The sequence below is a fragment of the Haliotis cracherodii genome, unplaced genomic scaffold, assembly GCF_022045235.1.
Source record: "Haliotis cracherodii isolate W230 unplaced genomic scaffold, xgHalCrac1.p SCAF_1, whole genome shotgun sequence".
Lineage (NCBI taxonomy): Eukaryota > Metazoa > Mollusca > Gastropoda > Lepetellida > Haliotidae > Haliotis > Haliotis cracherodii.
In genome coordinates, this window is record NW_027266264.1 from 11,652,928 (window position 1) to 11,671,586 (window position 18,659).

The following is an 18,659-nucleotide window of genomic DNA, read 5'->3' on the forward strand; positions in this document are numbered from 1 at the left end:
TCAAAAGATTAAATGTATGGGTTTTTTTCAATTTTGAAGTGGTAATTTCTTTTATTGAAATAATAACGTAGACTGCCTATTGCTTCTCTATAATCATGACAGAAAGGGACTAAATAGTATGTGTCCGTAGGTTGTTGTTTTGTAATATAAAGATGATTTACCCTGTGTTTCTTCGTATCCAAACACAAACCCTGGTTTGTTTAGAGTAAACTGCCCATATATGTCAGTGGTAAACACCACGGTGAGAGACGCCTCTTGACTGGAGAATGTGGGCTTCTCCGTTCCAAGTACTCGACCCACTAAGTAGCCGGAAGTGGAGTTACCTGACGGGATACAGAAATGAAAGCAAATTACGCCATACATAAATAATTGGTTGTTCATCGAAAAATAAGGTTATTCCTTTGGCTAAAAAATCGTCTTGGTCCTCAGGCACCGCCTCAACATCATAAAGACCGCCTAATGTTTCGTTTATATTTTCATTAAATAATGAAAAATTCAAATTTTCTGCGATTCGACACCCGACCTCGACAATGAAATGCTGCATTACAAAATATTTAGCAATTGTGCATGCCCTTTACATGCGCACTGCTTTATTGCGCATCTTTTGTTATGATCACGTGGCTATTTTAAACACTTTCCGTTTTCCAAGGGAGACAACTCAACGCAACTGCCCGATTCGCGTCTGAGATCACAAGCTAGTTATAGTCAGCTAGTACGCGTGTTAAAACACTGTTAATGACACTCTGATACAAAGACATGGCATCCATTTTCCAATATTAATCAGCGCATATTTCGTCAGTTGAGTGATCACGTCATTTATATGTTTACGTTAGTCGTGGCTGACGTCATATATGTATTGAGACGGTAGTCATACCGTAATTTTGTCGGATATATCTAATATAGATAGAACCAAGCCACCGTAATTTTAACAATATTAGCGCTCATGTTCTTTGAACACTTTTCTTCATACGTACCTCATACTTGATCGATGAAAATATGAAATTTGCGATAAAGCACCCCCAAAAATGATTATTCCAAATTGTAATATATTTATTTATTGTATGTTAGACATTGGTTTGATACGCAGAGATTTGCCGTTTTCAATTTTCTCCTAAAACGAGCCGGAATTATATATCAGCTGTGCACAGAGTATCTCCCTATCTTCGTGAGAAAATACCCAACAGCTTAACTGATTTTCTTTTGTCATGCAATGATTGGAAGACATTGTATCTCTAACGACTAAAAGTTCGTTACAAGCGTTACAAGCGTTAATCGGATCATGCTTGCTGTAAATAAAGGTGCTATCAGTTCATGAACGATTTCGCCGAAATTAATTGTAAACAATGAAACCTTGACTAAAACTACTGTACTAGATTACATTACCTAAGTCCAGATACCCATGTTCAAACAAACAAGTATAATAACAGGATTAACTTATTTCAGTTCGGATTTGTTGACTTGCTCACGGTAAGGTCTATGGGAAACAAAATCGAAACTCATTGTATGCGTGCTTGCGCGCCCCCTCTACACATCTGTATTTTTTTGTGGAGAAAAATGTGTGCACTATACACAAGAACATTCGGTAGCCAAATATTCAAGAGTACCCTTTTATTTTTGTGATATTACTTTAATATATATGTTGATTGATATGTGTTTTGTGTTATTCTAAGATTTGTTCACCAGTTTTATAAGCATTGGTAAATGGGGAGATTGTGAAATTTTGTTAAGAAAAGTACTAATTCAATGTATATATCATATACCACAGTTCAAAAGCTTGGTATTCCTGCCTGAAGAGTAACCATGGTGACCACCACAAGCTGTTTGAACCTGGACCATTTCATCAATGAATACATTTAATTTTATTTGGTTTCATACTAGTTTGGACCAATTTCAAAACGCCATTGCGTGGCGGCTAAGGCCTAAATATTAACACCAAGATGTGTGTTCCCTCTGGGTCCCTGCCAAGGTTCTGAAGGACAAAAGTAGAAGAACCCATCAGTTGTTTAAATGGATGTAAAATCTTGGATAATAACAATATGCTTCACACATTAACCTTGAAAGATTACCTTTTCATTACCATTTATATCATGAATGCCTAATTTCAAATCTCCCCCAGCTCGCTCCTCCTCACATACATTTTAATTACACTCCACCACCATACCTGCTGTTACTTACGAATATGTAGTTGTGTATATGGACCTACGTCTCTCGTTACTTAGTTGGTGTCCACTAAGAAGAACTTTACGTACCGTCATATACCTTCACAACGTCAGCCTCAATTAATCTGTACAGCTCTACTTCTAAAAAGGAGACTATGACGTGTCCTTGTGGATTCTCGGCTGAAATAGTCCAGGAACATCTCACGGAGCTGAAAAACAGCCGACCACCTAATAAAGTTTATGTCGCCCTGAACGAGGGTTGTGTGAGCCCTGAGTCCTGAGCCCCACAAAGAAAGATTTACGTAATTGTGAGATCGTTACATTACATATACACAAAAACCCGAGTCAATTGAGCAAATTATGTCGCTGCGACAAGTCAGTAAAATAAGCAGGGATCTGTGATCTTGGGAATAAGGACAACTTTGAGGAACGTATAATGATCAAGTTCTTGCAGAAAAAGGGATTAAAACCAAACGTTCTTTTAAATTTATGTCAACCACAAGGAAGGATCCCTCTTCCTATGCCACCGTAAGATGAGAGTGAGTGAGTTGGGTTTATCTCCGGTTTTAACAGTATCACAGTCATATCGCGTTGGTCAGCTTAATGTGGGAGGAAAGCCTAAAGTGATGCAGGTCCCAGACGTTTACCACTTCGGTGAAACCCACGAGCACGGGTATGGTGCTGACAAACCTAGAAACATAATCGGGGGAACCGGGATTCGAACCCACAATCATAGGTTTCTGGCGTGCCCAAGGAACGCAACTCTGCACAGCGAATCGCGGCGCCTTAATGTTTCAAACAAGGTAGGGCTCGTGAGGTGACAAATTCATTTCTTGCTCAAGCCTTAATGGGCCAATTAATATTTACACAAAAGAGCCCATCAACAGATTGCTTTTCACAAAATGTTGCAGAAATGAGTGATGGTTAAACAGACATAATTAAATTTCACAACAGTTCTTTCAGTTTCCAATTACATTAAAAATGAACTCCGTATACTATCTTTCGCCCATCAGTCTAGTATGGAGTAAGCGAAAGTTGGAACCTGGTGCAAGTTTAACTGGGCGGGCGTTCATGTGAAAAATCAGTGTTGCCATCTGTTGTGTCAAATCACATCAACGCGTGTGAAACTTTTATACACCGTTAGATGGGCGTGAAATGGGGACGTAAACAGTCTACAGGAAGAGATAAACACAATGCATTTACATGTATGCATTGTTCCACTTACTTGGGGAAGTTGGTAGGGTATCCTGGTGATGTAACATTCTGCATGGTAGAGTTGGCAACGAGACCCCCCCCGCATGGCTCAGCTGGAGAAGAACAATAACCACACCCATAACTGATGACTTGTCGGACGCGCCGATACAATCAATATGTTTTGTTGTGAAAAGGCAAAACACACTGACAGTTGCAAGCGTGCGTGCGAATCTTATTTTAGTTTGATTGGTCTTAACGACTATTTTTATAGACAGCTCATTCTTAGCCAACAAGGTATTAATATAAACAGCAAAAGGATGCCACATTAAGGTAGTGTGTGGTTTATATGTTTTTCGGGGTGGACTGGTTTTCATAAATAAAATAAAAAAATATTTCACCCAGTGACTTACAAATTGTCATTACATTAATGCATCTTGCTACAGTAGCAGAAATTATTTCAAAGGACGTAACCCTTAGCGGATTGGCTATTCATTATTTATGGCCAGGTTTAAGAGTTGGGATGAGTCGACCAGAGGATGAATTTGTGTTGGGTCTGTGAGAAAGACAAACATACAAACAATTGAATAGATTATAATACCTGTAGTGTAGTAATACTTCAGCTTAAAGCCTTGTTTTGTATTATTTTCTCTCAGCGATCTGAACTCAATCTTTGCCGAAATCCCGTACACATAGAATGACCTAGGCCCCTCGCAAGCAGTTCCTACAAGCTTCTTGGCACTTGTTGCCCCTGAAACACAAAATGCAGGTGGATGGTCAGAATCAATTTATGAAAGAGACAATTTCTCGAATTCCAAAAATTAGTACATATACACGAACATGCTAATATCTTGAGTGAGAAAAACGGATTGGCGAGATAGTAATACATTAAGAAAGAAATACATATATCAAACATATTGGTAGAAGGATTAATTGTAATAACATTCCGGTATTTGCGCATGTGGATTTTAGCGATTCCGAACACTGATCTGTTAGCTATATGACGTCAAATTGCTTCATTTTAAGATAATACGATTTGACCCCAACTAATAATTAAACTGTCGTAAATTCATACAAACACGTCATCTTGATAAAGCGTGGCTACTGTTTTTAAGTAGGGTTGACAACTCTTATGTATTTCGTCACTTTTACTATCAAATTGTCAGTGCGTACATTACAGACAAAAACTGCTCGAAACTTGAGATTACGGATCATCAAGATCTGTCCCCCATGAATGTATAGCAATAATTCCCTCGCCAAAGCTCGGGGGCTACAGTATTCCTTCAATCGGGACAGATCAGTTATTCCTGATATTTCATTCAAAGCTTATGTGTACCTCTCAATGTCACTTTCAAGCTTTCATGACAAACCCAATCATTCATTGTTTTTCACTGACGATTTGTTTTTGAAACAAAAAACATGAAATAATACTATAAAAATTATCAGTTATTTTTCCTCAAATCTGGGTGCCTCCGAGTAGAATGTAGGTTTATATTTACAGGGAACCATCAATCATGGGTTTAGCTTGTGGTATACACAAATAATTTTACCATGGGCAAGACATATTACTTTAGTCTTCATTCCCCTCACCAGGAGGGCCCAGTTAGTGGTGCTTGTACCGTTATACAACATGAACTCGCCTTTGTACGTGGTAGAGAGGTCTGCACCGATCAGGTACAGGCTACCTGGTACATGAATTATGAATTATATGACGACTGGACCAGACAGTTCGGGAATTGACATCATGTGCATCGATCCGCGCAATTGGGAGACGATGGCTTGCATCAACCAAGTCATCAGTTTACACGCCTCTTACGACAAGCATAGGTTGCTGGGGGCCTATACCCGGAATGGGATCAAGCAGGTGAAGTTTCAGCTTCATATGCCCGGGGGATTCTGCTGCGAATATGTTTACAGATCCAAAACTACTTTTAGAGATAATTACAAAATTATCAAAACAGAAAGTTGACGTGAAGGTCAAAATTGAAATATCACCGGAAGAAATGAACATAAATGGAGACACTCACTACTAACTACATATAAACTGAAGTTCTGAAAACAAATAAACAGGTGTTTCTATATGGCTGCATTGGCGGCCACGTTGCAATTGGACTCGAGCCTCTTGATGTCATCATTTGAGAGGAGGAACCAGCTTCATCTGTGCAAAGGTTTTAGAGATAATTTCACGATGGATGACGGCCGACAGACGACGGACAAACAGGCATTGATATGAGCTCGCTTGACATATAACCAGATGTACAAACATGAAAGAAAATACCAATACAATATATACGATAAAAACAAGTAATTCACGGGAATATTCACATCTTTTTATACGGACTAATTTCTTTTAGAATAACTAAATGAGATGTTAGCTTACACACAGTCATCCCGGTAGATCGTAATATTCACGCGCACATGTGCAATCACTCATGTCGCAATAGATATTATTTTATGAGTGACATTAATGGTTTGAGAAAAATGGCCTACCGTCATACACCCTGATGACATCTGTCATACATCCTTCCGTATCCAGATCCATTTCTAAGATATCTATCCGGATGGCGCCACTCCTGGGGTTGGGAGAGGCTATTGTCCATCGACATTCAAGGTAACTGTGAATGAACGAAAGATGCACACAGCGTTAAAGGGACTAATTTCGTCACAACATCTATGATATTATGGGTTATGAAATATCAATATCAAGTAAATACAATTATCATTTACACTCAAAAAGAACGGCGCGCTGCTACGGAAGCGTAGTAGGGCCACGGTGAAAATATTTTTTGTCTAAGTATCTCCTACGAAGGACTTACTATGTCCCACGTAGGACTTACTATCTCCTACGCAGGACTTACTATCTCCTACGTAGGACTTAGTATGGACTAGAATAACTATCTCCTACGTAGGACTTAGTATCTCCTACGTAGGAGATAGGAAGTCCTACGTAGGAGATGCTAAGTCCTACGTAGGAGATAATAAGTCCTACGTAGGAGATAATAAGTCCTACGTAGGAGATAATAAGTCCTATGTAGGAGATAATAAGTCCTACGTAGGAGATAATAAGTCCTACGTAGGAGATAATAAGTCCTACGTAGGAGATACTTAGACAAAAAGAAATTCACCGTGGCCCTACCACGCTTCCGTACGCTGCTCAGTCCAAGGGTATGATGGGGTTGTTACGTGCATACCTATAATGGGTTTAAAAATATTTGAACTGGTTAAAAATCAATTAAGTATTAAAGTTACACACAGACATATGAAGAAACACAATTATCATCTCTTATTACCACACAGTACGACACTCGGATCAGCGGATGAAACAAAGTGAGTGAGTGAGTGAGTGAGTATGGTTTTTACGCCGCTTTTACCAATATTCCAGCAATATCACGGCGGGGGACAACAGAAATGGGGTTCACACATTGTACCCATGTCGGGAATCGAACCCGAGTCTTCTTTAACCACTGGGCTACCCGACCGCCCCTCACTATTTAGAGGAACTTCAATCGGTCCATACAAACGTGGAAGGCGACTGCTTCGTCATGTTGATACTTCTTTATATACCTGATATGATTGTATAATGTATTTGTATAATGAACATCACTTAACGTTGACACAGTTCGGTGGCCATTTGCGATGATTTTAAAAACGGAGATGTTCAAATTTGAAGATATAGGACATAACATAGTGACCCGTGTCTTGTGGTGATTTAAAGGGTATACTTGTTAACAAATGAATGCATGTATAAGAGCAGAATCGTGTACAGGTAAACGGTGAGGCGGTACCTTGGAAAAGGACTTGGATATCCCGGTGTCATGAGAAATTGTTCCTCTTGGGTTGCGTTGAGATTATCACCTCGACAAGTAGGCCCTAAATAGAAATTATAAACAAAAATCCAACAAAATCTTCAGTGCATGTACGTTTCCAGCAGGATGTGCTTTCGAAATATATACAACTAGAACCCCATTGATTGGTAAAATAAGTCAGAAGTGAGTGAGCAACTGTTATTTAACGTTGAAGTCAGCAATATTTAGCTTACCACAGCAGTAAGGTGAGTGAAATTGGGTTTAACGTCGCGTCCAAGATTATTGCACATATATAGCGACGTGCATGCACGTGTGTGTGTGTGTGTGGCTGCTTGTACAAGACCGGACTGATGCCGATTTATAGTGCTAGCCCACTGAGATACCATGCCGCAGTTTAACTTGAATACCCCACTCAGACACAGTATACTGACTCCGAGCCGACCAGTCCTTGCTTTAACCCCTTAATGCCGAGCGCCAGACAGGGTAACAACAAGTACCATCTTTTAACGTCTTTTGGTATGACGCGGCGGGGGATCGAACCCCGGACCTTCCGCTCTCCAGGCGGACGCTCTACCACTAGACTATGGAGGCGGTCACCACAGCAGTGAGTGGTCGATAGTAGCAGCACGGATAGAGTGTTACAATGACCCAATTTACGTTGTAGCTACTCGATCCTCAATGCTTCAAAATCTAGAGGCTATTGTGGTCTGTTCTTCCCAAATTTCATTTAAAAAGTGCAGTTTAACAATTTATAGATTTATTCATGGATGCCAAGTATTTGTATTTTTGTATACACCCCTCATAAAACATAACATACAGTGCCATGAACGCCAATGCAGTTGATCTTTTGTTTCAGGGGCGCTGGAATCTTTACACAGTATTGTCAGACGCTTAAGATTAATTCATGTATCATTAATGCCGAATAAATGTTTCCTGGTCGGAATCGAAAATAGTAATCTATTTCTAGCAAAACTCCTCAAGCTTCCTACAGTCTTCCTACATATGTGGGTTTATAAACATTATTGCTGGTTTGTGTTTTTATGTTTTTTAACGCCGCACTAAGCAATATTCCAGTAATGAAAAGTATGAACCAGACAACCCAGTGACTGACATTATGAGCATCCATCAACGCAACTGGGATACGGCGACGAAGCGAATTCCATCATTGATTTTCACTGGGGATATGGAGATTCTTAAATGATTTAGTCCAAAATACGAAACGAGTGTAAGAATCTGTGTATATATGTACATGAACTCCGACTTTAGTTTCGTTAAGTCAGTATGATGCCCATACAGGTGTAATAATGTATGTATTATTCGTAGTTCGTAATAGATGTTAACAAGAAAATATGTCTTCTAGAGACAAAACTTTGAAGAAAAGCTGATTCACATCATAGGCGGATCCGGAGTGGGGGGTGGGGGGTGGGGGGTGGTAGTGGGGAGTGATCCAGGGGGTCCGGATTAGGTGCTGGCGATTAGGTTCCTCACTCTGAGAGTGTAGGTTCGAATCCTGGATGTATTTTATCACATCTTTAAATTACCCCCTCCAATATCTGGAAATTATGACACAAGATTTCTGATGAAGGGACACCATGCTACAAAGATGAGTGTGTGGTGAAGCTGGTTGCGGGGTCTTAAGCCGCAATCCAATCGGAGAATGCCATCGATATCTTCATACAATATATGACAAAGAGGCCCACATTGTAACGTTGTCTGATAAATGTGTAAAAGTTTGACCTTAATATGATTTTAGTTATGTATATCGTCAGTGTCGAACCTTCGAGAGTTCTGTACTTAAGACGGACACTCCGCTCCGAGGATATACGCAGCATCATTGACGCCGACTCACTCCAACTTTGGTAGACATTGATTTTCCCTGGACACCACGTGACATCATCTTTCCCGTTTTCTGCAGCATAACATGGCAAATACGTTCGTATTGTGTTAGTATGTAAATTACGATATTCCGAAAATAGTCGGCGACTCTTTATACACACAAAAGCAGAGTATTAGCATTAACAAAAACTATCAAATAAAATTACGACTGCGCGAGTGAGTGTGTGCATGCTATAGCCAGCAAGTAAGAACACGTACAACGTTATGGATAACAAGTTCCGGTTTATTGCACATAGCTGCATTTGTATATTTGGCTTCACCCAATTAACTGTATACGACTTATTACCTATTACCTTTGCCAGTGTTAATCTCCTGGCATCATGCCTATATACCCTATATATATGTCTTTTGTCACTCCAGCTTGATAACGGTGTAAGAAGCTAGATCGATACGTCGCTATGTGCAATAAACCAGTAGATGCTATCCATAAAGTCGTGCGTTCTCTTACTTACTCAACAACTTCTGGAATTCCAATTAAGCAGTTATATCCAGCAAACTCCACCTTTCACGGCTGCCAGTATTATTTGTTTGTGGTTTAACGCCACAATCTGCCATGCTCCAGCTATGAGTGAGTAAGTTGGGTTTAACGCCGCTGTTAACAATATTCCAGTTATATCACGGCGTGTCAGCTTAATGTGGGAGGAAAAGCCCGAAGTGATGCAAGTCTCAGACATTTACCACTTGATGTAACCCACGAGCACGGGTATGGTGCTGACAAACCTAGAAACATAATCGGGGTGAACCGGGATTCGAACCCACAATTATAGGTTTCTGGCGTGCCCAAGGGACGCAACTCTGCACAGCGAATCGCGGCGCCTTAGACGACTGGGCCACCCGTACCCCCTACTCCAGCAATGTGGCGGCGACCTGTATATTATGGAGTCTAAAAACACAGTCATAGATTTTGTGTGCCACGTCACACGTCACCAAGGTTGACCATCAGATCATATTTTGTCGTCTCTTGAGACAAGCATGTCTGGCTGGGGACCAGTTCACAGCCGGAATCCCCACGAGTCAGCCAAGCAAATCAGTGACTGGAGACCAACGATTCTGGTCAAAGGATGAAGATGGCAAGCAATCGGCCAAGTGACCGAGTCAGATCATCGACCCTCTGTAGCTTTGGGACATGCATACGGACAACATGGGACCATCATCTCTCCTTGTGTCCCCATGGGGTAAAACACAGCCGTAGCATATTACACTGGGAAATATCAATGCTAAAGTGCTACTTTACTAACGGGTCATCATGACTGTGGAATTGTGAAGAGATGACAATGCTGAAAATCCTCACCATCAAGAAATTTGACTTGCACATGTCGACAGCTGGTGCTGACATTACCAGCTGTTTCTATAGATACACGAACCTGTTGACCTTTCGGTGCCTCCACTTTCCAACGACACGTAAATGATCTATGGGAGAACAATATATTCCCTTAAACGACAAACTCACCAAATCACACCCTTCATTCTTACTTGACATTACTTGCACTTACTTCTCCAATAAATGCAACAATATCCATATTTCCATATAGTCCCATGGATGTATATCTTAGTCATACTTTGAACTAGTTTCCATATTAAACAACACAAATCTAACCATAGGGCATTGTAGTTATTGGAAATATAGTCCGTTTTCAAATTAGTTTTTTTCTTACGCTGCTTTTGGGTTTGACGCCGCATCAGATATCACAAATAAAAAACATCGTTCACTGGAAATTGTTATTTATATGTATGTCTTGGAGCAGTGACAAAAAGAATTTATCTAAGCTTGGCCTACTTACTTTTGAAGCAATATTACGCATATAACAGTTAAGCAAACGCCGGAACTATTTTTGAGCATGCTCGACCTCATAACGTGAAGATATATACAACGGTATTAGGATACATACCGAAACGTCGCCTTTACAGTAAATAAAAAGTTGTTATGCATCAATTGTGTCTACATTGTCATCCTTCACGTTCATCTGTTAAACAGTTTTTGACACTTAACACGTTGAAGGCGACTATGCTTTTTGTAAGATGCGACTTGCGGGATCGGGTAGTCAGGCTCGTTGGCTTGGTTGCTGCATGTCATCATAACCCAATTGCGTGGATCGATGCTTATGATGTCAATCACTGGATTGTCTGATCCAGACTCGATTATTTACAGACCAACATCATATAGCTGGACTATTGCTCCAAACATACAAAACTAAACACGTTCAGCTGTTAAACATGTTTTGACCCTTAATACGTTCAGCTGTTAAACACGTTTTGACCCTTAACACATTCAGCTGTTAAACACAGTTTGACCCTGAACACATTCAGCTGTTTAACACGGTTTGACCCTTAACACGTTCAGCTGTCAAAAATGTTTTGACCCTGAACACATTCAGCTGTTAAACACGTTTTGACCCTTAATACGTTCAGCTGTTTAACACGGTTTGACAATGAACACGTTCAGCTGTTTAACACGGTTTGACCCTGAACACATTCAACTGTTTAACAGGTTTTGACCCTTAATACGTTCAGCTGTTTAACACGGTTTGACCCTTAACACGTTCAGCTGTTTAACACGGTTTGACCCTTAACACGTTCAGCTGTTTAACACGGTTTGACCCTGAACACATTCAGTTGTTTAACATGTTTTGACCCTTAACACGTTCAGCTGTTTAACACGTTTTGACCCTTAATGGTGAGTGAGTGAGTTGGGTTTTTCGCCGCTTTTAACATTATTCCACTTATATCACGGCGTGTCAGCTTAATGTGGGAGGTCTCAGACGTTTACCACTTCGGTGAAACCCACGAGCACGGTGCTGACAAACCTAGAAACATAATTGGGGCGAACCGGGATTCGAACCCACAATCATAGGTTTCTGGCGTGCCCAAGGGACGCAACTCTGCACAGCGAATCGCGGCGCCTTAGACGACTGGGCCACCCTTAATACGTTCAGCTGTTTAACACGGTTTGACCCTGAACACATTCAGCTGTTAAACACGTTGTGACCCTGAACACATTCAGCTGTTTAACAGTTTTTTACCCTGAACACATTCAGCGTTTAAACACGCTTTGACCTTGAACACATTCATCTGTTAAACACGTTTTGACCCTTAACACGTTCAGCTGTTAAACATAATCCTGAACATGTTAAGACCTAACCCGTCAAAACTATGGGGCAAGGAACGGACCTATGTTTGTACAGTGTATCTTTAAACGATGCAAAGGTTTCATTTGATTACGTACCGAGAAGGGCCGTCAGGGTACCCATATGAAAAGATGTTATACTCTGTCGTTGAGACAGCAAACACTGATTGTCCATAACAGAGATCTGTGCGGAAAAAGTTAAGAGTCAGTAAATATGTTAATGGCAGGACATTACTAATGACCTGGGCCCACTTGCACAAAGCGATCTTAGCGCTAAGACTATTGTAAGCCTATGTTAAAGTATGGGAGTTACGATCATCTTAGCGCTAAGATCGCTTTGTGTAAGCGGGCCCTGGTACTGTGTGTGTCGGTAGGTGGGATTTTATATTTTTAATGTTCAGTGAGGTTGGGTGTGGGGAGTACATTCAGAAGATACGAAAGCAGTATTTAAGGTTCATGTCCATATTTTCAAAAGGGGAAGGGGCGAGGGCCATGTCCATGAAACGCCATCTTAAAGAGGTAAGGGGGTTATCTGACCATAAAGGTCCAGTTTCCACCCCTGTCGAACTAGGCTGGAATTATGGCGCTATATTAGGCTGGACTAACCAGTCTATGCATAGTCCAATCATAATCGTGTAGCGAAATCAACATAAGGTTCGTAAACTGCCATGCAGATTTCGGCCGATTGCAGGATTCTCAAAGCATGTGTACCGTCACCTTAGCGTCAAAAGATATTTTCCAAATATTTTCATTTTTGTATTCCAGGTGCTCACGTTATTTAATACACTTCGCGAAGTAAGGACAGTTTTCATTCCAATATCGATATTAATTATCGATCAGATCATTTTCACTGGGCGCCATTTTGTTTGAAGCAAATGCAAGTGATATCAGAGGTGGAATATGATTGATCAATAGGGGGGATATAGAAGGGACATAACTCGTAATAGCCACTGGAGGCGCTACGATCGAATTCAGAAATTCCGGCCTAGTTAAGTAAGCGTGGAAACTGGAGGTTTTCAGTGTCAGTTAACTTCCTTGCCTCGTGAAGATGATGAAACACCAACTCGGCATCCCAGAAGACGCCGCTGCGGTCAGACGTGGTTTAAGTTACTGGAACTGTTATAATTGCAACTCATTTGGGCCACTTATAGAAGTGATTTACTATGTGAGCATCACTCCACCCATATAAACACACGGGAACAAACAGGGACAGTAGAGAATTTTGGTCAACCATAATAAGCAGCCATTATGGACATGCAATCCCCAATTAGCAATCTCCATTCGGCAACCACGCGGGTAATACCTCGTGTGGAAATATGATGTAAAATAAGTGGGTGCATTTAAATATATTCATAATGCACACGATATTGCTGTACAAACCTGATTTGTAATATTGTAGCTCAAAGGCGTTTGTGTCCGTCACTTCAGCCGCGGGGTAGACCACAGTAAGGACGTTGCCGGAACTTTGGAAGGTGCTTGTGTAGTTGCCACAAACCAAACCGAGGATGGCGCCGGATGAATCTATAAAGACGAAGCATCAACAAGCTTTCACCCTTACTCTGGAACCTCGCTAGATGAACATGTTAGGGTTTGGTTACACAGTCTGATTATTGAAGTATACCAACCAACTAACAAATACAGTAAAATACAAGTCCCGTTAAGATTCGGGATAGAATAGGTCTTCAGCAACCCATGCTTACCGTAGAAGGTGACTTGTCGTAAGAGGTGACTAACGGGATCGGGTAGTAGCTGTTGATGTTGCCAATCAAAACCCCCGCTGAGCATTACTATCATATGAAACACAAGTGACAGCGTTCATAGCCACATCCCCAATCTGGACTACGGACATCTACAATCACTGTGATGCTAACGACGCAATTTTTCGAGTCTATGACGCCGCACCCATTCTATTCTCCTGTTTCCGTGTGCACTCCCCGTCATACTGATCTGTTTCTTTATCGAAATCGTTTTGGATCGAAATTTGAAATCGGATTGGCAAAGTCAAAACAGGGTAATTTGGCCAAGAAGTTTAACTCAAACTTCAGGTACATCGATGAACTGATATCGTTCAATCACCACCAAATAGCCAATACCATTCTACTGATGTATCCACCAGAACTAGAAAATGGAGACCAGTGAGACCGCTTCATCTGTTTCAGATTTAGGTCTGTGCAAAAAGAACTTTATGGCGAGGAATATTCCTGCAGCTCCAGCCTTTGGTGTTTACATTTCACAACTTTTGAAGTACTGTTTCGCATCCTCTTTCTACTAAGATTCCAAAGAGCGTCATACGCTCAGATATTGTATGATCAAGATTACAACATACAAGGCTTCGGTAAAGTTTAAAATTTCAAAATGTTTTATGGTAGACACGTGGAGGACATTTCAAAATTTGATGTTTCAGTGACAATAAATGATGTGCAATTCCTTAATTTGACTTGTACCATATGTTTCAATTTTCTTATTCAGGTGAACAATTGACTTGCCTCTGCATGTGTTTGTGACGGGTGCCACAGGAAGGACAGGATACGCTCACCTTTTCACGAACACCTTGTATCATCACTATTTGATTATATAGTTATTTGTTGTCATGATATAGTCGGAATCGAGATTTTAAAATAAATATGGAAAGGGTTTTGTCGCTTTTATTATTATTATTATTATTATTATTATTATTATTATTATTATTATTATCAGTCATCGTGATTCCTATCACTGGGAAGAACCTCTTAATTCTGCAGCTTCCAACCGATGGTGCACGGAACGATTATTTAATGCCTGTTAGTGAGTTAGTGAGTGAGTGAGAGTGAGTGAGTGAGTTGGGTTTAACGCCGCTTTTAACAGTATTCCAGTGTCAGCTTAATGTGGGAGGAAAGACCGAAGTGATGCGGTTCTCAGACATTTACCACTTCGGTGAAACCCACGAGTACGGGTATGGTGCTGACAAACCTAGGAACATAATCGGGGCGAACCGGGATTCGAACCCACGATCATAGGTTTCTGGTGTACCCAAGGGACGCAACTCTGCACAGCGAATTGCGGCGCCTTAGACGACTGGGCCACCCGTGCCCCCTTAAGGCCTGTGGATGATGACAATAAACCAAGCGTTTCTGCTTGATGATGATCGGAATTAATTCCTCTGTTAGTTACACGGCAATGTATGAGTGGCAAAATCATACTGGTGTGCTTTCTGCATGTATTTCCGCGAAAACGGAGTAGGCAAATTCATCCGGGAAGATGTCTGTATCTAGCAAAGCGCTGGAGTTATATATCATACTCCGATCGACACGGTGTCGGCGCGCTCTGCCGTTATATAATACGTACCACCATCATGCACGACGATGCTGTTAGTGACGTCACATGATGGGTGTTGCGTTAAGTTGACGTTCTGGAAATTCAAGGTCACCATCTCGGAAGATCCTGAACTGTTTATTGTCCACGTGCACGTCCCGCTGCTGAAATATTTGTTGATGTTAATGTTGTACTAAATACACAAATATATATATATAAAGTGGCGGTTGGGTAGCCTAGTTGGTTAAGCATCCGCCTGTCACGACAAAGGCACAGGTTCGATTCCCAACATGAGTACAACACGTGAAGCCCATGATGGGATTCCTTGTGCCCACTTACTTTCATGTTGACGTGCACATAATCGCGTAAAGGTATGCACATACGTTTGGCTAATATCAGTTGTGTATGAACCAGGCTGTATGATCATACATACTCTACGTGTGTCGTTAACATTCATAAGTGTTCGTTCACTTCATGTGAGGAATGATGCAATTCTTTAGAATAACATTATAATGTGTTTGGCGAGGAAATTAGCGTCTTACCCTCCGACTACAGCCTTCTGACTCCCACTGGTGTCTGCTTGGAGGGTCAGGTCGCATGACTGAGCTGAAAAATACATGTCACATGATCATCACTGAACTGAAAAGTACGTGTCACATGATCATGACCTGGCTGACAAATACATGTCACATGATCATGACTGGGCTGACAAATACATGTCACATGATCATAACTGCGCTGAAAAGTACATGTCACATGATCATGACCTGGCTGACAAATACATATCACATGATCATCACCTGGCTGAAAAGTACATGTCACATGATCATCACTTGGCTGACAAATACATGTCACATGATCATGACTGGGCTGACAAATACATGTCACATGATCATGACTGAGCTGACAAATACATGTCACATGATCATCACTTGGCTGACAAATACATGTCACATGATCATCACTTTGCTGAAAAGTACATGTCACATAATCATGACTGAGCTGACAAATACATGTCAAATGATCATGACTTGGCTGACAAATACATGTCACGTGATCATGACTTGGCTGACAAATACATGTCACATGATCATGACTGAGCTGAAAAGTACATGTCACATGATCATGACTGAGCTGACAAATACATGTCACATGATCATCACTTTGTTGCAAAGTACATGTCACATGACCATGACTGAGCTGAAAAGTACATATCACATGAACATCACTTTGTTGAAAAGTACATGACACATGATCATGACTGAGCTGACAAATACATGTCACATGATCATGACTGAGCTGAAAAGTACATATCACATGATCATGACTGAGCTGACAAATACATGTCACATGATCATGACTGAGCTGAAAAGTACATATCACATGATCATGACTGAGCTGACAAATACATGTCACATGATCATGACTGAGCTGAAAAGTACATATCACATGATCATGACTGAGCTGACAAATACATGTCACATGATCATGACTGAGCTGAAAAGTACATATCACATGATCATGACTGAGCTGACAAATACATGTCAAATGATCATGACTGAGCTGAAAAGTACATATCACATGATCATCAACTGGCTGAAAAGTACGTGTCACATGATCATGACTGAGATGAAAAGTACACGTCACACGATCACCACTTGGCTGAAAAGTACGTGTCACATGATCATGACTGAGATGAAACGTACATGTCACATGATCATCACTGAGCTGAAAAATGTATGTCACGTGATCATGACTGGTATCTGTTACAAGGCTGCATAGAAATGGATTTCTTGATCACACTTTCTTAAACAATTAGGAGGGAGGTAGGACCTTTTCATACTGTTTTTATTTAAATCAAATTGGTGATGAGGAAGGAACACTTTTGGGAAAATAGACACGCATTGAACTCCTTTATGCAAACAGAAAACACTGTCTGCTTCGTATGACGTGAGAATTTCTATTTTATTTCAACATTTCCTTTTTATTGCCCTAAAAATGTATAAAGATTCTACGTCCGTTATTATTATCCCCATAAAATAATTTTCCAAGCATACCTTAAACAGTGATGGGATGTGAGAATTTGTCGAAAATAAATATCATTTCCATAAATTTGGTATAATCATCATCAGTACGTACATGTAGATTTGTCATTAATATCACAACTACTTTATCATTATTGGATTGATATAGAAATAATATTATAAATATAGGACAATAAACGTCTTTCCATGAATAATCTCATATGTGTGTGTTTATCAGTAACCTAAGCTGTTCCGAGAGACTACAAGTGATACAGCCGACATGGCCCAGTTGTCTCGCAACACGTTACCAAAAATAGACACGGACGTCCCAATACAAGAATAGAATTGAACAAACTAAACACTGAATACATTTTCATTAAACAGGATGATGATAAAGAGTAACGACTGTATGTCAATGTTATACTACTGCACGAGAAATGTTTCAATGGCTGACTGATGGGTTGCGACAAGATCGGTCCGGACACACCAAGCCGTTCTATTATACACATGTACACATACTGTACGCGGTCAAGGTCACATTCTCGTCTGTCTGTCTGTCTGTTCCTCTTGTACTCAGATTAACAAATACATTTCACCCACGTCCACGATAATGTTCACGTTCAGCTAGAAGACGCGTGATTTACCAGTTAGACACGATCGTTCGGAATGCGGTCGTCCGGAATGCGGTCGTCCCTATTTTCAAGCATGCCGATCGATATCTAGTCCACAGTTCACCTGTACAAACAACTCACCTGTAACTGTTGTCGTTGTGAACAGTAGAAACAAGGTGAGATGCACGTATCTCGTCATCCTAAAAACAGCAGATGCTGGATGTTGGCGGAACAGGTGACGAGGAGTGGCACAAGTTGGCACAACCGCTGACGAGGAATGGTAGATATTAGTTACCCGACCAGTCTATGGGGTCAGTGGTCGTGACGACATCACAGTGCGTTCATGTGCACCGAGAACGGTATATCGTATTTCCTCTGCTTTACGAAACCGCTGATTCGACAGACCTGTTTAGTGCTTGCTCGGTTCTGCTCTGGTTGCGATGATCACTTGTTTTATAAAAGTCGAACGGCTAACAATGTAGGCTATACTCTGAAGAGTGTTATAAATGCGTTTCACTTTAGGTTCATAAAATACACCTGGAAAACTGGCATACTGC

At 40.8% G+C, this 18,659-nt stretch overlaps 1 protein-coding gene across 2 annotated transcripts in view; it reads right to left on the reverse strand.

Annotated features, from left to right (window-relative positions):
* The window catches only part of LOC139472633 (scavenger receptor cysteine-rich domain-containing protein DMBT1-like), a 41,988-nt gene extending 23,436 nt beyond the window's left edge, over nucleotides 1–18,552 (reverse strand). Inside the window, exons 1-13 of one of the 2 annotated variants that reach the window (XM_071255110.1) lie at nucleotides 18,244–18,552; nucleotides 16,010–16,073; nucleotides 15,501–15,628; nucleotides 13,557–13,697; nucleotides 12,276–12,360; nucleotides 10,344–10,462; nucleotides 8,934–9,065; nucleotides 7,136–7,220; nucleotides 5,841–5,965; nucleotides 3,952–4,101; nucleotides 3,385–3,466; nucleotides 2,250–2,368; nucleotides 162–323 (exon numbers count right to left, since the gene is read on the reverse strand). In XM_071255110.1, the coding sequence (XP_071111211.1) occupies nucleotides 162–323; nucleotides 2,250–2,368; nucleotides 3,385–3,466; nucleotides 3,952–4,101; nucleotides 5,841–5,965; nucleotides 7,136–7,220; nucleotides 8,934–9,065; nucleotides 10,344–10,462; nucleotides 12,276–12,360; nucleotides 13,557–13,697; nucleotides 15,501–15,628; nucleotides 16,010–16,073; nucleotides 18,244–18,301 (1,450 nt within the window). In that variant the 5' untranslated portion in view covers nucleotides 18,302–18,552. Of the gene's footprint in view, nucleotides 1–161; nucleotides 324–2,249; nucleotides 2,369–3,384; nucleotides 3,467–3,951; nucleotides 4,102–5,840; nucleotides 5,966–7,135; nucleotides 7,221–8,933; nucleotides 9,066–10,343; nucleotides 10,463–12,275; nucleotides 12,361–13,556; nucleotides 13,698–15,500; nucleotides 15,632–16,009; nucleotides 16,074–18,243 lie in introns of both variants that reach the window. The other variant, XM_071255103.1, reaches the window with a different exon arrangement.
* Nucleotides 18,553–18,659: the final 107 nt, after the last annotated feature.